This window comes from Podarcis tiliguerta (assembly GCF_965153285.1).
Source record: "Podarcis tiliguerta genome assembly, chromosome: 17".
Classification (NCBI taxonomy): domain Eukaryota; kingdom Metazoa; phylum Chordata; class Lepidosauria; order Squamata; family Lacertidae; genus Podarcis; species Podarcis tiliguerta.
This window is the reverse complement of record NC_139550.1, coordinates 22037553-22060719: the sequence shown is the minus strand read 5'-3', so window position 1 is coordinate 22060719 and position 23167 is coordinate 22037553. Positions and strand designations below refer to the sequence as shown.

Genomic DNA, 23167 nt, shown 5'->3' with positions numbered 1-23167 from the left:
CTTTGTGGCTGTGCTCTTCCCCTCCTCAAATGTTTTTGCCTGGCTGGAAGTGTGCTAATGACTTTTGCTTGCATAAGGTTAGGTGTGAGTGTCTGGAGGCAATTGGAGGGTGGATGGTGGCTAACGGATTGAGGTTGAATCCGAACAAGACAGAAGTATTGTTTCTGGGTCACAAGGGATGGGCAGGTGCGGGGGATTCCCTGGTCCTGAACAGAGTAACTGTGCCCCTAAAGGACCAGGTGTGCAGCTTAGGAGTCATTTTGAACTCATAGATGTCCATGGAGGTGCAGGTCAATTCTGTGTCCAGGGCAGCTGTATACCAGCTCCGTCTGGTACGCAAGCTGAGACCCTACCTGCCCGCAGACTGTCTTGACAGAGTGGTGCATGTTCTGGTTATCTCCCGCTTGGACTACTGCAATGTGCTCTATGTCACCTTTGAAGGTGACTCAGAAACTACAACTAATCCAGAATGCAGCAGCTAGACTGGTGACTGGGACTTGCTGCCGAGACCATATAACACCTAAAAGAGCTACATTGGCTCCCAGCATGTTTCCAAGCACAGAGTGTTGGTGCTGATCTTTAAAGCCCTAAACGGCCTTGGCCCAGTATACCTGAAGGAGCATCTCCACCCCCATTGTCCAGCCTGGACACTGAGGTCCTCCTTCAAGGGTCTTCTGCTGGTTCCCTTACTATGAGAAGTGAAGTTACAGGGAACCAGGCAGAGGGCCTTCTGGGTAGTGGCACCCTCCCTGTGGAACGCCTTCAGATGTCAAGAAGATAAGTAACCATACAACCTTTAGAAGACATCTGAAGGAGGCCCTGTATAGGGAAGTTTTTCATGTTTAATGTTTTGTTATGTTTTTGTATATTCTGGAAGCTGCCCAGAGTGGCTGGGACAACCCAGTCAGATGGGCAGGGTACGAATAATAAAATGATTATCATTATTGGGCAGGGAGAGAGTGGTTCCAGACTATTCAATGAACTTCCTGGCTAAGCAAGGATTTGATCTTCAGTTAGCCACATCTGCTGCCAACAATCCAAACACTACAATAATCAGTATTTCCACTCACAACATTCTCCTGTTGTATATATTTGTATTCAGACTTGGTGATGAAGGCCAAGATTCTCTCTCCTACAGTATAAACATTGCAGCTAATAATCTGTGCCACTGGCTTCTTGGCCTCCTCTGGGAGCAAGGGTTTTGCTCCATGATTCAGCCACAGATGGCTGTTTGGATGGGAAGGTGGTTAGATTGCCATTCACAGTATAGTCAATCCTAGCACACTATCGAATTAGGCTCAGGAATGAGAAGGCCCCTTCGCTTTCCTTCACTCTCATGTTCCAGAGAGTGTCCCACCCATTAAGGCTTCTAGTTAGTTCAAAAATATATTTGTATCTGTATCTCATTGCTTTGTTTCTAATGATTAGGCATTTATTCCGAAAAAATGCCTGGCTACGATAAGAAAAGATGTTTAAAGTGATTATACCTTTAAAAAAAACAAAAAACCTGAAACTTTTCTCTTAGGCATTATAGTGATATAAGTTCCAAAAAGATTATTAAGTTGTTTATGTATGCAACTAGGATTCTGCATGGAAGGAAGAAGAAGTTCCCACCAAAGAAAAATGGATAAGTAAAGCCATGGACTATGTGGAATCAGCAAAGCTAACAGCTAAAATAAGGGTGTATCTACACACAGGGGGAAAACCCCCACTATTAATAAGTCAGAAATTAAATCGTTGTAACAAAAGAAAAAAAATGCTATGGAAAATTGCTAAGATTTTTTTTGCTTTGCTGCGCCATCTGGTGTTGCACATTTATAACGCATTCAAAACACTGTTTTTTGACTAATGTAGCTGAGTCCTAAGAAAACCTAATGACGATTGTTTTGTGAAAGAATGGAAACCTTTTTCGGACTACTTAAAGAAATATGATAGTATGATGAATCTGCAAACAGGATTTGAACTATGAGCAACTGAAGGAATTGGCTATTTTTCTGAGTCATGCAGAGTGACACAGCGGTTTCATCCTCAAAGCCCTAGTGATGGAGTAGACTCCACACCAAGGTTTTGAAGATGATTCTTCATGGCAACTAATAACAAGCAGTGCTATTTATGCATATAAAATCCAATGCAATGCATTTCTCTCCCTTGAGCCCAAGAGAGGATTTTCTTGCTTCTAAAATGCCTTTGATGTGGTCCATAAATTACATCTTGTCTGTCCTCACCAACATCTCCACACTCGGCAAAGCAATGGCAAAACTGCCAGCCAACTGCCCAACTCCCACCCAGACTTCCTGGTTTAGTTATGGCTTCCTAAAAGAAGGGGTGAAGGAGGCGGGAAAGGCTTGAGACTATATTGGCTTAATCAGCTGAGATATTTTCATCTGAACGGGACCAATGGCAAGCTGATTTTAAGACACACACACATCTCTGCCATTTGGTGAGCATCTCAACACAATGAACAAGGCAGATTTCAGAACAGTCCAGCACCATTGTTGCAGAATTTCCCTTCGTTTCCCCAAAAAATGTTGACCTCTTATACTTTGGCTACCCTACCTGCAACATCTGCTTCGTGTCCCATGTTGGAAATAGTTCTGTGACACGAGGTGATTATGTATGTGCATTTTCGAGAAACACTCAGCTTCACCTGAAAGGTTCACCATTGTATTACTGGCTTCAAGGGGAGCAGAAACAGTGTAACGCTGACAGTTTTTTTGTTTTTAAAATCTCACCTGGGACTCCCAAGTTGTGGTTCTTATAACATTGGCGGTTCTGCAAGATTAAGATTTATGGCTCCAAAGGCAAGGAGCGGCAGAAGCTTTTCCCGTGCACTCATAGACTGTTAACACAGATTTATGAATTGTTTCATGCTATTGGTAAAGTTACATAAATGTGGCCTGTGGCTGACCTCACTTGGCAGCTTCCCGGGTTTGCGACAGGAGATCTATTCATTACAAAAATGTGTTGGGATCCCAACCATCTGACTGATCCTAGACACTCGTTTTTCATCAAGCTGGACACAGCAAACACCCTGAAGTTCTCCTCTGTAGAATGTCACTCCCTGAGAGTTGCATACTTCCCCTGGCAGATGCAAGGCATAAGAGGGCCTCAAAACACATGCGCGCACAAACGCTTTCCATTAGAATTCCCAAGAGAGCAAAACACGATGTTCAAGTACCTAAGAATTCCACAGTGCTTATTGCCAAAGGGAGAAAAAACAATTAATTCTGTACCTCTTTTCTCTCCCTCTCTCTGATCAGCTCCAGAGGGTAGGGTACACCCCAAAAGAGATTTAGTAGGGAACACAGAGGGACAGGGGGAGAATGTTCCATTGCATAAGGAGAAATTATCGCAATGATGGAATGTTCTATGTTGAATACAACTGCCCCATCCCACAAAAAATGTTATTTGCTTTAATAAACTTTTTTTTTTAAAGACAGCTTTACATTGATTTTCATAATCTTTGCAACACTCTGAACTTCTCTCTATTTTTTCCGATGAGATCAGTCACCATTGTGGTTAACAGAAATATAAATTGACGAGCTGCTTCCTGGCAGGAGATATTCCCCATCAGATACACTGCACCTCAGGGTGGGGCGACCTCATGCTGAGACACAATGATTTTCAAGAAAAAAATTATAATAATTTATAGTTTTGGCCTGTGTGGCTTTTTAAAAAATCCTCCATGGCTTAGCTATCTGTTTATTTCATTCTCTCTTGTTTCCCGAAGGTTCTAAATGAAGGTCTCCAGTTTTAAAGGGGACCAGAGTTCAAAAGATCTCCTTCCAAAGTTGATATCCAACAATCCTTGTGTGGCCTTTCAGACCACACACAAGCTGTTTTATTGCACGCAAGAGGCAGACTTCCAGAGGCGGCAAAGGCCAAACAGGCAATCTCAGAATTAACCATAACTGTTAAGTGTAGCTCAGTGCTAGGGGAACAGCTTTACGGGCAGAATGTTGCAGGTTCAATTCCTAGCATCTCCAGGTGGGACGAAGAGGGATCCTTTGTCAGAATCCCTGGAAAAGTGCTGCCACTCAATGCAGTAAGTTTGTGCATTTAATATTGGGAACTATTATGAGAAAAAGGTAAAGGTAAAGGGACTCCTGACCATTAGGTCCAGTCATGGCTGACTCTGGGGTTACGGCGCTCATCTCGCTTTATTGGACAAGGGAGCCGGCATACAGCTTCTGGGTCATGTGGCCAGCATGACTAGGCCGCTTCTGGCGAACCAGAGCAGCGCACGGAAACACCATTTACCTTCCTGCCAGAGGGGTACCTATTTATCTACTTGCACTTTGACGTGCTTTCGAACTGCTAGGTTGGGAGGAGCAGGGACCGAACAACGGGAGCTCACCCCATCACAGGGATTCGAACCACCGACCTTCTGATCGGCAAGTCCTAGGCTCTGTGGTTTAACCCACAGCGCCACCCGCGTATCTATGTGCAAAAGTCGGAAATTGGGCCTAGCTACCGGAATATTATCAGCAAAAGTTGATATTAGATTATTATTAAACACAGCTTAAACTTCACTTAGCGTACAGTACACTTTCATATTGTCAACCTCAGTCCCAAACCATTTCACACACTGCCATATATGAAACTCTGGGGTCTACACAGATGTCCTTATTTTGTTGGAGAGGAATGCTGGAGGGCATGGAGTTATCCGACCCCCGAGCCATCTGAAGGCAGGCCTGTGTACAGGGAAGGTTTTTTTTAAAGTGTTTTATTATGTTTTTATATATGTTGGAAGTCTTCTTCTTCTTCTTCTTGATTAGGGCATCCCTATTTTTATCAGGGAAATGTTGGAGGAGATGCATTTTTGGTTCCTCCGTAATGTGGGAACTTCTTTTGTGATTCAACCAACCTACGTGATTCAGTTATTCAAATGATGCTGAAATTGGGTGGAATCCCTCCCTAATGACTCCTACATCCCCCCGGTTAACAAACAAATTAGATTTAAATTATTAGACCAAACAGAGGGGGAACTAGAACCGCTTTATAATTCTGAAATCTTTTTGTAGCTCCAGCACCACATTGGTAATGTGTGAGTCAGTCTTCAGCACGCACTTTTTGAACCACTTTGTTTTCCCTCCCTAGAAAGGATGTTTCAGCAGGGAGTGTTGAGCAGAGCAGAGTTAAAGTTTATATGAAATTCAGGGGGCATTTCATCACACAACCAGCTTAAATCCAAGAAGCCTAGGTGAATTTAAACAGCACACATTCTCCTGATACCTCCACGTCAAGTACTGTTACGTGAACTTCAAAGGAATTTTAAATAAAACTGTAACATCTTTGATCTATATTTATAAAACTGAGCTCAAGTATAAAATGGATCATGTAAAATAGGAAAGCACATATACGAAGGGATTAACACTGGAATGTGCGGATGAGCTGCCTGGAAACTGAGCCAAGAAAGAGCAAACACACACTTTAAAACCAAGGTAACACATTATAGTCCTTCCAACAAGTTTCCCAATCTTCTTTAAGGCCTGAATTAAACATCTATCCAGCCAGGCAGGTGACTGTGGGCACTTTGAATCTGTTGGTATTTTTGTGGGTGAGATTCAACAGCATACCTGCAAAATCAATTTTGTGCGATTAAAGTGGATTTGGTGCTATTGAACAACAGATCTCCTTTTTTCCAATGGATTTTTTTTCAGGCATGGGGGAAAGTGTGGAATAACTACTGCCTGATAGTATGCTTTATAGCCTTCCTGCAAACAAACAAGGATGAACACTCAATAAACAGGTCATCTGGAAGTGACCTGCTTAAAGCATAGCCCTAAGAAGAAGACCATTTATTTGCTTCTTCATGCTATTTGGACTATGCATTTTCACAAGTTTTTTGCTCCACTCAAAAGATGCAGATTGTGTATGCTTGTGGTACCTCTGGTTACAAACTTAATTCATTCCGGAGGTCTGTTCTGAAGCCGAAACCACTCGTAACATGAGGCACGCTTTCGCTAATGGCGCCTCCTGCTGCTGCCATGCTGCGACTTCCGCTCGCATCCTGGGGCAAAGTTCACAACTGGGAGCATCTACTTCCGGGTGAGCAGAGCTTGTAACCTGAAGCATTAGCAAGGGGGGTGGTATGTAACACGAGGTTCCACCGTATGCTGTCCCTCTTGTCCGTGCAAGGGGGATGCCTCTTCAAATAATTTTGGGTGCACCTTTCAGCGTGCTTGGAAGGAAGTTGTGGGTTTTGGGGACACACACAGAGAGGAACAGCCACCGCCATTTCTCAAACAGAAGCTGCTAATGCTTTTGCACACTAGAACTGTCAATGACTTCTGTAAATAATGTCGCTGCAAAGAAGGTGACAATAGAAGCATCTGCTGGAGCAAATGGAAGGACCCATTGGAATGAATGCGCTTTTGTCACATTTATACAAGATGCATCCCTTATGTGTCGGAGGTTGTGTGTCCACTGGGAGTTGGGGCTAGCGCAGTTCTAAGACACAGATATATTACACTAAACGCAATCATGCTACAAGTCTTAAAGGGAGACAAAGATGGGATGGATCTGGAGGAATTCTCGTGTGTGATGTGCACAGTCAACTGGTTTTTAATCTTGACATTTGAGAAACCATTTGCTAACCACTACACTTGGCCTTTCTATTTTGATCTAGCCTGCCAGATTGTTTATTTCTTCAGAGGTCGCTCTGTGCAAAAGATCTGAGAGCAGCCTTGGAATCTGCATTTCTGCTACCGAGAGAGAAGAGGCATGCCATCATATTAAGAGTTGGTCCTTAGGTGGGCCTCCCTTCTCCCTTGAGGACCACCTCCTCTTTCTTCAGCGACATCCTGAAGTGTTGGGCTGCCTTTGGGAATAGAATTACTAGGAACATTCCTGGCTCATTCATGCTTGCCTAGCAAAACACAAGCTGGGAGGGAGTTCCTTATGAATGCTGATAAACAAGCAAAGGAGTTAACATTCTCTATGGTTGCCCACAATGTGCTTTGATGTTCTGTGTTTGCGAGACAGTAAGGATAGCTCTTGTAGGAGCAGGTGACTGGATGAGCCAATGTGCCTGTGGACAGCTGTCCAAACTCTACCAACAACCCTACAACTCATAGGGCAGCACAAGGGGGAGGCAGGCGCAGTGACATGCAAGATGGGTTGAAGGTCTGCTTGCCTTTCGCTAGAGAAGATTTCATGCTACGGCAACAATCGCAGAAGAGGTAGATGAATAGTGAGGTGAAGCTAGGGATGAGTGCACCTGTCAGTTTCGGTTCCTATCGGTTTCTCATTTTCCATTCTTAAGCTCAGTTCTTCAAATTTCCATATCAGTTCGTGGGTGTGAGGTTTTGTGTTCCCTTTGTGTATACATTACAGTACAGTCGTACCTTGGAAGTCAAATGGAATCCATTCTGGAAGTCCCGACTTCCAAAACATTTGAAAACCAAAGCGAGGCGAGCTCCTGCAGCCAATCAGAAGTCGCGGAAGCCCCATCGAACATTTGGCTTCCAAAAATAGTTTGCAAACCGGAACAGTCACTTACGGGTTTGCAACATTCGGGAGCCAAAACGTTCGAGAACTAAGCTGTTCAAAGACCAAGGTATGACTGTAGAGTCTTGCTTACACATCTTATTGCCACAACTGTTCTGGATACAGCTACTTTTCTACTTACAATGGTACCTCGGGTTAAGTACTTAATTTGTTCCTGAAACTGTTAACATGAAGCACCACTTTAGCTAATGGGGCCTACTGCTGCCGCCACGCTGCTGCTGCACGATTTCTGTTCTCATCCTGAAGCAAAGTTCTTAACCTGAAGCACTATTTCTGGGTTAGCGGAGGCTGTAACCTGAAGCGTATGTAACCTGAAGCCTATGTAACCCGAGGTACCACTGTATTTATAAACTGCTTAATTGCCAAAGTGGCTTCTAAGCCATTTATACGATTTCTATAGTTGTAGTACAGAGGAACATTTTAGTTCTGTTTGGTTGAGGGATGCCAAACAAATCCAGTGAATGATGACAGGCACATGTACACCAAACATTACATATTCATCGAGAGAACTTTATTAGTGGCTTAGCATGGAGGGCATTTTTTAAAAAAAATCTAACAGTCTGACTTCTTCATTAGGCAAATTACATAAGTAAAGAACAATGGGTTCATTGCTTTTAATTTCATTTCATATTTGCCATCTCACAAACTTTTGGTTAACTGGCAGGTGATTTCTGGGTACCTTTTGGTAGGATGAGCCACACTTCTCTGTTACTTTCACTTAGGATATTACTAAATATTCTATGTTTGTACATACTCTTTACCTTTTTGACATTGCTACACGTTGTTCTTAGAAATCTACATACTCTACCTCACAAACATGGTACTATCTTGAATGTGTTGCTCCAGAACATTAGAATGAGGGATCTATTTTAAGCAAAGGTTTCAAGCAAATGTTCTGTCCGATGTACGCAGATTCTCAGCACAGAAGGCCTGCAAATTTGTTACTGATGTAGCGAGCTACACCAATATCACAATGGTTGCAAATTCTTTTTTCCTTTTTTTAAAATCCTTAGCCTTTGCTATAGAGAGCTCTTTATATTTCATCTCCATCAAGAGATTACAGTAACGAAAGCAAAGGCTTAACTCTAAATCCATTTTTCTAAATAACAAATCTTGTTTGTAGGAACGGAATACTAACACATTTTCATTGTGATACTGATTTATGTTGCCTGTAAAACAAAAATCAAAACCAAACAGAAACTGGACTCCGAGTCAAGGAAATAGTTGGATGACAAGGAAAATTAGGGCCGAGGTGCAAAAGCACTCAGAATTTGCCACCTCTTTCTTAGGTAGCAAATGTGGGGTGACTTTTTTGTGGGGGGGGGGCGGGGAGGGGTGACTGAATTGGTTCATCTGATTTCCGGTGAGAGTTGCCTACCGTAGTAAGATTGCCTTTTCCTACATCTTAAAATACACTGTCTGCGAGGGTGATGGTGGTGATAAGTTCCATCTCTCTACCCACTGCCATTTGAACCTTAAACCTCAGTGAACAGAATATGAGATCCAGTCCTGGCATGCGTGGAGAGAGGCCTGCTTTTGCCATTCTCACAGCCAGTGGCTTTAAAAATAAAGAAAAGATAGCCCCACTAGATTAAGCATTTCCCACTTAAACTAGATAAATCTGTCATCCCCCTCAATCCTGTCACAGGCTTTTTTAGGGCGAGTAAGAGGAAAACTGGCCACATACATCCCAGCCCTAAGCAATATGAAAAATCAAAAAGAAATATCTCCCACTCTGTGCAAAACAGCGAAGAAAATTCCTTCTTTTAAAAAAAGTTTTACTTTCCCCCAAAAGTAAAATCCCTTCAATTAGAAGACTTGACACTACAAATACACTTAAAAAACATACGCATGGTCATGCTTCACCTTAGCCAATTTGAAGGTGGCTCTTTCAGAATTTTATAATCCACCATATGATCTGGCCATGAGAAACTTCTTAAAACTTCCAGTATATGTCACGCAGATTGCTTAATTCTTTACTAAAGAACGCTAAATGTCTTGAGGGCAATATACCCAGTCACCAAACAACTTTTAATTCCCACCGATTTCAGTGTGAGAATTAAGCACATCCATATCTTCAACAAGCCTGCTTTCAAACTCTAGTAAATCAAGGGAAAGACATTCGTTTCCCAGCCGCTATATTGACAACTGTAGTAGTAAAACAGGTGTTTTTCATTGTTATTGGCAGTGTGAATAAAAATGAAGGCTACAACAGGTTTCTGTCCTTGCCCTGAAAATGTCCATCACAAAGCATGCTGATGGGGATAATTATTAATGAAATGCATTTTAAAAACAACAAGAAGGAAGCCTAAATTTCTAAATGAGAAGGCACTGAAGCAGTTATTAAGCTTAATTAATTGGAGATGCTTTCAGTTAGGGCCATCACAAAAATATCATCTGATGAAGGCTAGTTATGAGTAGCTTTAAAAATGGCTTTCCCAAACGTTTGTCAGCTTCCCAGTGTAAGCAGCTCGTTTTCTACTTCCACCAAGCAGAAGATAAAAACAAAACAACAGTGAGGCTTCTAAAGACTGGGCAGTTTTTGTGGACTGGGCACTGGTGAATAAAGTACTATCGTCCATTAGTGATTAAAGTAGAGCTTAGTAAAATTGTTATTCTCCTCTGCTTCCAAGACCTCCAACAATGTTGTCAATTGTTTAATAACTAGTAATCCACCCAGCACTAAATTCTCATGTGTGGGTGTCTTGTTTTTGTTTCCTTAAAAAAAGAAAAACAAAAAAAAACCCCTTTCAGTTCAATTTCAAACCACAGAGTGATCATTACTACACACTCCAGCCAAGATGGTGTGGTTGAGCGAAGAAGCAGATCGGTCAGAGCCTTCTGTTGGGCCATTGGCATTTTCGTTCCGCTGACAACAAAGAATCTGTTTGAAGGTCGCGCTCATTTCCTTGTCCCGGTAAGAGTAGATGATGGGGTTCATGGCAGAGTTGAATTCAGCAAGTAACAAGAAGAATTTTTCATATGCCAGGACATTGCACTGTGGGCAGCAAACATCGAGGAGCAACAAGACTAATCCAGGAGTCCAGCAGATTATAAAAGCACCTGGAATGAAGAGGGAGAAATAATATATATGAATATCTCACGAGTAAGACTATGGGCTAAATTGAACACCTCAAGCATAGACAGAAGATTATTATATCTGATTAACTGCCTTTTTATGACACTGTGCTGAAAGTGTGTTGCTCTACAAATGGCCAACTTACAGGATCTGTACCAGCCACAAAGGGAGTCAAGCAAGGATGCATTTTAGCTCCGGCATTCTTTAACCTGTACATAAGCGACATGGTCCAGTGTCTAACATCTCCAGAGTTCCATGCCCCTAAACTGGCCTCAAAACCAATCTCTGTACTCTTATATGCTGATGATGCAGTTCTCTTATCCCAAACAAAAATAGGCCTAAAAAGATTGATAAGAGAATTCTCAGTGTATTGCCAGAGAGAACACCTGGCCGTAAACTATCAGAAAACCAAAGTTATGGTTCTCTCAAGAAAATATAGGCCCCACAGTTGGCGTATGGGAAATCAGCCAATCAAACAGGTCAAAGCTTTCAAATATTTGGGCCTTATCTTCCAGTCCATGGGGTCATGGGGAGCACACCTTTTCTGCATATACTGTAATGTTTTACTGTTGCTATGGCCATTGGCTAATGCGAATAAAGTTTTATCTGTCTGTCTGTCCGTCTATCTATCATCTATCTATCTATACACATATTCTGAACACATTCACCACATTTTAAATATTATGCCTTTACTCCAGGCACTCAATGCCATGCATGGTATTCAGTTATGTTCATTACTTTCAATAGGTCTACTATGAGTGAAGACTAGTTAATCCTCAGCTTTGTGTGGTAGGCTAGGCTGAGATACCGATTAGCACAGAGTGCTTCAGGACTAAGCAGGGATTTGAATCCAGTACTGGTGCTGCCCAGGTATTTTTAGAAGCAAAAAATAATAATAAATACTACGATTTTTAAATGGACAGTGTAATTTATAAGTTTGGACCTGTCGTGCCAAAAATTGGCTGAAGCTACACCAAAGTCATCTTTGGGTCTGCCATTTTGTTTCAAAATGGTGGCCAGCATCCCAAAGTTGTTGAAGACCTCCCCTCACCCCCATTGGGAACTCTCATGCCAAATTTGGCGGTGGTACCTCAAGAAGTGGCTAAACCTACAGAGAACAAAAAGACAAACCATATTCCAAAATACATGTTGTAAACCTCCTTGTGACCATTTTTGGTGAAAGGCAGTATAGAAATCTTTTGAGTGAACAAACAAGCCTCAAAATAGGAAATAACCCATTTCATATGCCTTTCAGGGAAAGTTTGCAAGACACATTCAGTGGAACATAGGATGGGGGAGAAGCTATTTATCTATTTCTGATCTGCGTCAGTTTTGTACTGGTTGGTTCACTTCCGTCCTGTTTCCTCATAAATATGTGAATTAAAAAGTAAAGCATGAAAAGTCACATTTAAATTTGCATTTTATCGCAAAATACATTTTACACATGTATTTTATCTCAACACACGCATTTCTAAAGGTATTTTATCCCAAAATACGCCATTTAAAAGACAAACAACATTTCAGTGTGTGTCCCCCACCAATAGCTGCATCGCAAAATTTGGATAAGTGTGGAATCTAAAAGGTAGGAATGTTCCAACCTGTACATTCAGTCAGCTTGCCCAAATATGCTGTGGTATGCTCCCCTAAACCTCAGGGTGTTTGCAGCCCCCTTTTATGCCAGATGACAGTGTCTTCAACTCCTCTTGGCCCGAAGAGCCTCAGCTCATCATAGGGTAGGACAGAAGACAGCCTCTCTCTTTCTGCTCCCTCCTACAAACCATTCGCCACACTCAAAATCTTCCTTACAGGTGTGTTTATGCCCGCTCCACTACACCTAAGCTTGCTTTCTCCAGCCTTGTCACACAGGCAGACCAAACAAAATTCTCCTCTAGCCATAATAATGCCATTTTTCCTGAGGACTGTGAGAAAAGTAACCTTCGTACTCTTGCATTAATCAGATTTTCCTTTTTACATGCTTTTGCAGAGGAGGCCATATGAAGTGAATGATTCTATCAAGGACTGACCTTCCAAGATTCTGGGCCACTTACTATAAGTGAGCAAAAATCTAATCTATTATTTGACTTGGGAACATATCCCTTCAAAACAACTATGTGGATTTCTGGAGCACAGCTTCTCAACATCTATTAAAATACCTGCAATAAAGATAAGCAAGATTACCTATTGTCCCCACATTTTGGGGGGTGGGAAGCGATTTAGCTATTCCTTGAAGGCAATTGCTGTATTGAACTGTTTAAGCAAGCTAGAGGTAACATAACAAGAAGGTTGTTGTTGGTGTATGCATAGGAATGGTTTCCCCAGTAGCGATGTATGGAAGTGAGAGCTGGACCATAACGAAGGCTGATCGCCAAAGAATTGATGCTTTTGAATTATGGTGCTGGAGGAGACTCTTGAGAGTCCCATGGACTGCAAGAAGATCCAACCTATCCATTCTTAAGGAAATCAGCCCTGAGTGCTCACTGGAAGGACAGATCGTGAAGCTGAGGCTCCAAGACTTTGGCTACCTCATGAGAAGAGAAGACTCCCTGGAAAAGACCCTGATGTTGGGAAAGATGGAGGGCACAAGGAGAAGGGGACGACAGAGGATGAGATGGTTGGATAGTGTTCGCGAAGCTACAAACATGAGTTTGACCAAACTGCGGGAGGCAGTGGAAGACAGTGCCTGGCGTGCTCTGGTCCATGGGGTCATGGGGTCACGAAGAGTCGGACACGACTAAACGACTAAACAACAACAACATGCATAGGAATAGTTCAGTTGGTAGAGCACAATACTCTTAATCTCAGGGCCATGGGTTTGACTGCCACATTGGGAAAAAGATTCCTGCATTCCAGGAGCTTAGATGGCCCTCATGGTATATATTCCAACTCTAAAATTCAAATATGAATTTGAATATTTCAACACATGACTGAAAAGCAAGAGCTGCAACCATCTTGAAATGAAATCCATACGTAAATAAGGAAAGAATGCTGCAGGCTACCGGCTCCTGGGCCAAAAATATGAAAAGGATCAAAATAGTTGTCTCGGTTCTCAGTGGATCATCTCTCAGCATGGAGATGCTGGATAACAAGGCTCTACACTGCAGGTTAATCCCCACAGAAGCCTTAAAACAGAGGTATTCAAGCAGTTCAATTGCCAGGGGCCCATTGCCATGACAGATCCTATTGCTGACAGTGCACTGACATACATAGCTATCCTGTTCCCCAAAGGTAGGTTAGGCTGAGAGTGAGTGACTGGCCCAAGCCCACCTAGTGAGCTTCATGGCTGTATGGCGACTGGAACCATGGTCTTCCAGGTCTTATGGTGTCATGGTCCGGTTCATGGGTGATCAAAGTCCTGGCAGGGGACATCAGGACTGGGGGCAAGATGGCAGGGTGGGAGCAGGAATGGGTTTCCAGAAGCTAGGAGTCAGGAAGCCAGGAGTCAGAGGGTCAGAAAGCAAGGAGTCACGAAGTCAGGGGTCCGAGGATCAATAAGCAAGGCAGGGAACATGTTGCTGTGGCAAAGAGCCGAAGGAAAATGCTGACCTTATACCCCTTCCTGGCTCTTGCCACCAGGTGCTGTGAGTTACCAATCGGCCTCACCTGTGTGGCCGCACCTTGCCTCTTCAGAACAAGCTTAGGAAGGCCCCAGTCCTGCAAAGTCCTATTGGTGACAGGGCCCGGCTCTTGCACGCGCACCTGACATATGGTGACATTCCAACCACAACATCACATTGATCTGACGCTACTTAAGAGTGTTGCTGCTGCCACAGCCAAGTAAATCCTCCAGGACCTACTGATAGATGAGTAGGCTTTCTCAAGAGCACAATGCCCAGGGACCACTCAAACCTGGAACTGGTCCCGGTTCCCAGAATAAGAACAGCTCCATGAAGTGCTGCTCAGTAAACCAAACAGCCTGAAAGATAGGTTTTCCATTGTTATGTTTCTTCCCCTGCAATGTGCATATATATGGTATGGCATGACTCACTTTGCATGACACAACAGCTAGATTCAACATGCCTGGCCGCTGCAGTGGACAAACTAAGACCCAATTTAAATGTTGCACCAGGGATGTGAGAAAAACCCATGTGAGGTTCTATGCAAGTTGGTTATATCACTCATGCATGCAGCTTTACTACATTATGGATCGACGATCTCTATAGGTGTTCAGTACATGGTGACTGTGGTCTGGGTCAGTTGAAACAAGAAGCAGCAGGTAGAATGCCGTTAAGTGTCTTGTTTTCTTTTGGTTTTGTTTTACATTTCCAGTGTCACCTTTTAATCAGGCCTAAGCATGTGCTCCAGGGACGTGGGTGGCGCTGTGGATTAAACCACAGAGCCTAGGACTTGCCGATCAGAAGGTCGGCGGTTCGAAACCCCGTGACAGGGTGAGCTCCCGTTCTTCGGTCCCTGCTCCTGCCAACCTAGCAGTTCGAAAGCACGTCAGTGCAAGTAGATAAATAGGTACCGCTCCGGCGGGAAGGTAAACGGTGTTTCCATGCGCAGCTCTGGTTCGCCAGAAGCAGCTTAGTCATGCTGGCCACATGACCCGGAAGCTGTACGCCGGCTCCTTTGGCCAATAAAGTGAGATGAGCGCCACAACCCCAGAGTCGGTCACGACTGGACCTAATGGTCAGGGGTCCCTTTACCTTTACCTTAAGCATGTGCTCTAGATAGAACATAGTGGAGGTTCTTTTGCTTACAATGTGCAAAGGGTTCTCCAAGGATATGAAATCTGAAATCCAAAAGCTCAAAACTATCCCGTTTCAACTCTTGTACTAATTGCAATGGGACAATATTCTTATTTCAAATGACAGGGTAAGTAAGAGTCTGTTTGAAAAGTTATCCAACAAACAGCTGAGGTATCTCTCAAGCATGACACATTTTATTTTTCTTATGGGGTAGGATTATCTGGTGACACAGGAATGCGCCTGCCCTTTCCAAATCACACACCACAGGGAGTCTACTATTCTAGGCTACTCCCAGTTCCAAAATATTTCATCCTTTATTCCTGAACATGAAAAGAGGATCAGCATTTTTCATGAAACAAAAAAGGATTATTAGTTTTTTGTTTCGCTTGGAGAAGGAATCAATGAGGCAAAACTAGAAGGAATGAACAGATGGTGCCAAGGTAATAAAAACCTAAAAGGTGAGCATGGCAGAAAGGAAGTTATTTCAAGGCTTTGATAAAAAAGAGAGAGGGGGGGAAGCATTCGAAAGGACTCAGTTACTCCTACATAATTTATGCCTCCTGGCTTCTAGGCCTGTCTTATCCTTGTAATCCAAAGGAATCTTGTTTTTATCATCATTGCTTCCAGATTCCTAAACAAGGGAATAATAAGGCATGGGAAGAATGTTTGCAAATCCAAAGTTGTGGACCAATTAGCTTCATCCGTGGAGTGAAGCAATGAAGTCTAATGGGCATGGCTGAGTTGGGGCTGACGGGATCCCTATGTAGGCTTGAGAAGATGGATGGGATAACAATTGGATTGATACGTGTAAATAAAATAGGTTACCTAATTCATTCACCACCTGCTCAAGAGTGCCTGTCAAGTAGATTTGGCCTACTGTGGGCTCGCCAGTTCTTTGAGCATATGTTGCAGCAATTAAAAAGTACCTCTTTATACTCTGACTGCAGTTGGGTTGGGCCTAACCCACAGGTCAAGGCAAAGTCGTGTGAAATTGACCCTAATGACCAGTCACCCAGAGCGAGGGGGGAATATGCCTGAAGCTTTTCCACGAATCCAACTTGAGAGTTTCTTCTCCATGTTTCAAACTAACATTTATTTCCGTCACATGTTTTGGGACAGGAGTGATGCTCAAAAATACTTATCAGCATGCTTAGCAGAAAAAAAGAAATACGGAGAAGCCAGGAACATTGTATTAAGAGGACGGTTTTTGCACAAAATAAGGTTCTGGGAATATCCCTCTGCTGTGCCACTGATTTCTGCACAAACCATATCACATTATATTCTAAGGTTCACAGTATAGCTTAGGCAACACCACTCACATCTGAGCTGAGCTAAGTAACAGGCTTCACACATATAGTGGTACCTTGGTCCTCGAACTTAGTCCGTTCAACTCCCGAAACCATTCGAAAACCAAGACACAGCTGATTGGCTGCAGGAGCTTCCTGCACTCAATCGGAAGCAGTGTTGGACATTTGGGTTCTGAAAAATGTTCCCAAACTGGAACACTCACTTCTGGGTTTGTGGCATTTGGGAGCCTATTTGTTCGGGAGCCAAGCCTTTCAAGTACCAAGGTACCACTGTACATGTAATGATTTTTATTTTTTAAAAGAACCCATTAACACAGTCTTCTTTTATGGAGCAAAAAGTCATAGTTCGTAGGGTGCCACGTAGAATGGAATTTATATTTCAGTATCAATTGGGGAAAACTGAAAGCACTTCAAATGCTAGGGCTGGATTTCTTAATGACGCAGGCAAAGTAAGTTTTCATTCTTCAGTTAACAAACTGAACTGCTTAGATAAACAGAGGAACTTTAAAGAGGACAGAAGTATTTGAGTTAGGACAGTCAGGATTTTCAATGGTATCTAAAACCAGAAAGATAATGTGAAACTAATGTTATGAATGAGGCCCAGCTGTTGTCAAGACAATTTGAAGCATTTACCCATTACAAAAGTTATAATGCAGTCCCCATGGAATCCCATCCCTGCCAAAACTCTGACACTAACAGGAAGTGTTTGTGTCTTTATCATCTTTTATCAGTTAAACAACTTCTCTGCTATGCTGCTTCAGTGCAAATGCTATTTAAAAAGTCCGAGATAAGGCATTAAAACATATGAGGCATTTGGCCAGTGTTGGTGCCTATAGATTATGACACGAGTTTTAATTTGATGCTCTATGAGCAGCCAACTGGGGTTAGAAGGGGACTATTCTGCTGTTTTCAATTTCTGCTGGCAATGTGACTATTCTCCTTAAATACACCAGAATAGGAGATATAGTTAATGTAGAGCAATCTCGAGTTAAAGAACATCAGGAATAGTGGTGAGCTGGAAAGAGAGGGTTGAGTTTCACAAAAATTTCTCCCTTCCTCAGCTTTTTTTGTGTGAAAGTGTTAATGGGGTTTACTAAAGCAACTGGGCTCAGCCTCTTTGTCTTCCTCTGTTGCACTGCATTGGCAGTTTCCTTGGTTTCATCAGTGATGGGCCAATACATTTGGGCAAATAACTAAGGCATCTCAACTTTGCCCTGTTGAGAAGGCAACCAGGCTGACACATTGCCATGTCCCTGCACCATTCTGATGATGATCATTACATTTATATCCCACGTTTCTCCAAGGAACTCAATGTGGTGTACATAGGCTCACAATAACCTTTTAAGTAGGTTGGGAGAGAAATTCAATTTAGTTTGCATTTAAAGGTGAATCCAGCTACCTTGCACTTTCTGAAGCAATACATGAACTGAAACACAGGTTTTAGTATAACCACTACACACCACACGTGGTGGCGCTCTGGTCTAAACCATTGAGTGTCTTGGGCTTGCTGATCAGAAGGTCGGCGGGTCGAATCCCGGTGACGGGGTGAGCTCCCGCTGCTCTGTCCCAGCTCCTGCCAACCTAGCAGTTTGAAAGCACACCAGTGCAAATAGATAAATAGGTACCACTGTGATGGGAAGGTAACCAACGTTTCCATGTGCTCTGGTTTCTGTCACAGTGTTTCATTGCGCCAGAAGCGGTTTAGTCAATCTGGCCACATGACCCAGAAAGCTGCCTGTGGACAAACGCCGGCTCCCTTTGCCTGAAAGCGAGATGAGCGCTGCAACCCCAGTTGCGTAATGAGGGAAACGGCACCAGGTGGCAGCACAGAGGGAAATCACAATAATGGGAAACAGCCATAGAAAAAGAATATTGGGGGTTTTTTTTGGGGGGTGGAATAAGACTGAAATCCTACGTGCACTTACTATTTAAAGAAGTGTGACTTAATTCCAGGTGGTATGTATAGAGTTGTACTACAGGTCTTATTAAACTCAGTGAGGCTCATCTCTGAATAGGTTCCTTTAAGGTTGTCTCAGTTCTCGGAGGGGAAATGGTGGAGTTCAGAATAAGCTGGCAGTTCCAAGGTTTTAGTTTGCCACACAACACAATAGACCCTAGCTTTACTCTTAGCCATGTGTTTTTGTGTAACTCAATGTACTTCTTGCTATATAAGCTCCTCCAGTATAATGGAAGTTTGGTTGCTTCCAGATGGGTGCTTATTGTTTGATCGGTGCTCCTCGTGCATGGAAATTCCCCACAGCTTCCATATGTTGGCATCAAACTGGTAGTCTGTATTTCCCCCTCACTTAATCCTGATGGGCCCTTTCCACAGAAAATACAACCAGTTATTTTAAAAGGGAACCTGTTGCCAAAAACCCATTTACAACATCTGTACGGTCCTTCTACAGCAGGCACCCCCAAGCTCAGCCCTCCAAATGTTTTGGGACTACAACTCCCATCATCCCTAGCTAACAGGACCAGTGGTCAGTGATGATGGGAATTGTAGTCCCAATACATCTGGAGGGCTGAGTTTGGGGATGCCTGCTCTACAGTATTAAGCTGCAAGCACCCTTGGTGCTGGCAACCCATACATCTGGATACTCTTGCTAATTCATTAAAAATGTTGAGGCATAAGGGATCTTGCGTGAGTGCAAGCAGTTGCACTGTATGATCTTCCAGCTTTCTGAGATACTACTACCTGAAAAATGTGGTTGTTGAAAAATGAGCATGAGGAAATTAGTGCAGCACATTCTGTCTTTGGCACGAACCAAAGTACTGCCACTCATTAGGCATCAGCCAAAATAAAGGCAGGCTAATTAAAGGATGCAGATTACAGGCCTGGGAGCAGAAGGAATTCAGGGAGTCATTCATCGCTTCTGAGCTACAGTGTTGAACTGGGTCCATTAATTTACTGATAGCTGAATCAAACAATGCTCAGCGGTCCCACATTTCTAAGCACTGTTTTGGAAAGCACCACATCCCTGTAAAAACACAACATCTAGATGGGTTGCCATCTAAAGCTGCTCCTTAACGCACTGGTGGAGCTGACATTTTCCCACAGCAAACAACAATGGTCTAAAAGGGGCATGCTATTTTCAGAAAAATGGCAAGCAACCCTCGTTTTAAAAAAGCCATTCTCCAGATGAAAACATGCAACTTAGGCAAGCTGAATAGCTTAACCACCTTTCAGGATTTAATCCAAATACAGTCAAAACACTACAAAACACTTGCCAATTTTGCTTTAAGGACCGTAAATACACCACCACTGTGAACGCAGAGGTATTTTGAAATTGGGGCCACTGCTGGAACAATCTCCGTGGCAATGAAGCAGCAACACAACCATGTTATTGCAAGATCTATGGCTCACCACAAGAGGTCACCTGAAGCACAAAGTGAAAGTCAGAAATATTTGGCTCAAAGGCACTATTCACATTTGACTTCTCAAGTGTGTGATAAATATATCTAAGAGCTTTGTAATTTCCCTAGTTTATCCATCACAGGGCAGGGGACTACTTTTAAAACCGTTAAGTATTATATTTGCTACTATTTTTAAAAATCCATCTTAAAGTTCAGCAGTATATATATATTGTTATTATTATTACAGCTTCCTTATTGGTGCTGCCTGGGAACTTGACCTGAGGGCAAAATTCAAAAGCAAGTCCCTTTGAGTAATCTCCATGCTACTGATGGGGATGCCCTTGTTTTCATTTGCACCAGTGAACCTCTGGGTAGGTTTGAATCCAAGCAACAAACCCCAAACTATAAGGCAGCCTGCGCACTGGAACAAATTAAAACCACCTTTCTTGCTTTTATGCTTTTAAAAATATAGGCCTGCCAACATTTCCTTGTGTTGTTGAAGTATCATATTTTACTAATGCTTTCATGTCATATTGACGTTCAATCCAAAGCACATATTGGCCTATATTTAGAGCCAGCTCTTTCTGAGCTTTTATATAAGGACTCAGTACTGTACCACAAAGGTTAGACTCCAACTCTCATCCAGCCACCCCAGCCAGCATGACCAGTGGTCAAGGATGCTGGGAGCTGTAGCCCATAAGCACTTGGAAACATTCCCCACTGCAGCCATATAAGAACAGTGTTAGCAGTTGGCCAAGGATGCAACTCAAGAGCTAAGGTACAAAGGGGTAGTCCGACTCTTGAGAGTCCCATGGACTGCAAAAAGATCAAACCTATCCATTCTGAAGGAAATCAGCCCTGAGTGCTCACTGGAAGGACAGATCCTGAAGCTGAGGCTCCAATACTTTGGCCACCTCATGAGAAGAGAAGACTCCCTGGAAAAGACCCTGATGTTGGGAAAGATGAAGGGCACAAGGAGAAGGGGACGACAGAGGATGAGATGGTTGGATAGTGTCTTCAAAGCTACAAACATGAGTCTGACCAAACTGCGGGAGGCAGTGGAAGACAGAAGTGCCTGGTGTGCTCTGCAGTGGAAGACAGAAGTGCCTGGTGTGCTCTGGTCCATGGGGTCACAAAGAGTCGGACATGACTAAACGACTAAACAACAACAAGGGACGCGAGTGGTGCTGTGGGTTAAACCACAGAGCCTAGGACTTGCTGATCAGAAGGTCAGCAGTTTGAATCCCCGTGACAGGGTGAGCTCCCGTTGCTCGGTCCCAGCTCCTGCCAACCTAGTTCTAATTAATATTTTCTGCAAGGAGGAGGAATATATCAGAAAAGAATAATATCTCTTTTAAGAATGTATGGGTTCAGTGGTGACCCTGCAGTAGTTTTCCTTATTTGAAAGCCTTTATTCAGTCTCTGTTCTAGAAACAGTCCATTCTGGAAGTATCTCTCAGTTTACAACTCATTTTTTGATATTTTGATATATATTTTTAAAGAGGGGTTTAAGTGGGTCAAGTACAGCCTGTAAGCCCCAACGCACTCCTTAGCATTCCAGAGTTACTATGGAAGTTTTCCACTAAAGAGAGGGGATTTTAAATGTAAGAGCAGCCATGCCATGTGGAAAAGCAATGGAGGCTCCTAATGCTTGGTTGAGCTGAAATAACAAGCACTGCTGATGAAAAACCCAGCTAAGAAGAAATTAAATAGTTCTTCTCTATTCAGCAGCCATCCACTCAAGAATGTATTTTCTCCAGCTTCAGGCTTTGCCTAACTCAGTAAAATCTTCTGGAGCTGTGCTATATCTCAGTGGCGCTGGTTAAGTAAATAGTAGTAGTAGTAGTAGTAATAATAATAATAATAGGCGGATGAGTGCAAGAAGAATTGAGCCTAAATGGGGAGGGGGAGCAGCATGGGGGGGGGGGAGAGCATATTGCACAAAGGCCAAAAAATACAGCCACCAAGGAATCTTGCTGCAGCTTACACATCTGTTTCTATCATTAGAATTGTAGCTGCCACTCATAGAACAATAATTTTTATGTCCTTATGGGCTTGCCTACAATTTAGATGGCAAATATAATAAGAAACACTGAAACAATAACATGAGGTCATGAATTAACTGTTCAAGGGCTGACTCAAGATTTGCGAAGACTTTAGAATGTTGCTTTAGCACATTCTCAGTTGCTTGGCACTGATGATACCAGTGAAAATAGTATGCAGATGTATGTTAATGATGTGTACCTAAGCTTACAATTCAGCCACGCCCTCTTTATTTTTGATATGGCTCTTCTGCCTAGAATTCTCACAAAAACCGAGGGGTTTTCCCACACCCTTAGTTATGGACTCTGGTCCAGACTTCTATCATTGCTGCACTTCTGTACTGCACCTATGACATTTTCTGAAAGCTCTTAATTTTATTTGGGGGGAAATACACTTCTTTCCGGGGACGCGGGTGGCGCTGTGGGTTAAACCACAGAGCTTAGGACCTGCCGATCAGAAGGTTGGCGGTTCGAATCCCCACGATGGGGTGAGCTCCCGTTGCTCGGTCCCTGCTCCTGCCAACCTAGCAGTTCGAAAGTGCAAGTAGATAAATAGGTACCACTCCGGCGGGAAGGTAAACAGCGTTTCCGTGCGCTGCTCTGGTTTGCCAGAAGCAGCTTAGTCATGCTGGCCACATCACCTGGAAGCTGTACGTCGGCTCCCTCGGCCAATAAAGCGAGATGAGCACCACAACCCCAGAGTCGGTCACGGCTGGACCTAATGGTCAGGGGTCCCTTTACCTTTGCACTTCTTTCCCTGATGCATCCTCACCTGTTGTAAACCTTGTGTCAACTGCTCCATGGGAAAGTACCATAGGCTCTCTATTGCAGGAGTAGGAACCTAATTTCAGAAGAGCATGAGATGTCAACTGCCCATGGTTCCTTGGGCAATTTTGAATGACAGATCATGTGAGAATGAGCTAGTGTGGACATCCAAAGATTATTAAATCTTCTTGGCCCTTTAGTTTTGTTTCATTTCACAGCTTGTCACCACATCTTTTTCTCTTTTTTTATGAGTAGCAACGCTACAGAGCCTTCGTCACCTCTGAAAGACAGCTGCTTTCCTATGGTTCCATTAACACACAGTATTATCCTTATTTTTAAAGCCAGCAAAGCATCACACTGCCAGATAACACATAACGCTCATGTCATGACCTAACCTTCCCTCACTCCAGTCAAATA

The 23167-nt window shown here is 43.1% G+C and overlaps 1 protein-coding gene across 2 annotated transcripts in view; it reads right to left on the bottom strand.

The window, feature by feature from the left end:
* Positions 1-8001: 8001 nt before the first annotated feature.
* LPAR1 (lysophosphatidic acid receptor 1) overlaps positions 8002-23167 on the bottom strand; it is an 84499-nt gene continuing 69333 nt past the window's right edge. For both annotated transcript variants that reach the window (XM_083420461.1, XM_083420460.1), the window contains one exon: positions 8002-10575. In XM_083420461.1, the coding sequence (XP_083276587.1) occupies positions 10274-10575 (302 nt within the window). In that variant the 3' untranslated portion in view covers positions 8002-10273. The remainder of the gene's footprint in view (positions 10576-23167) is intronic.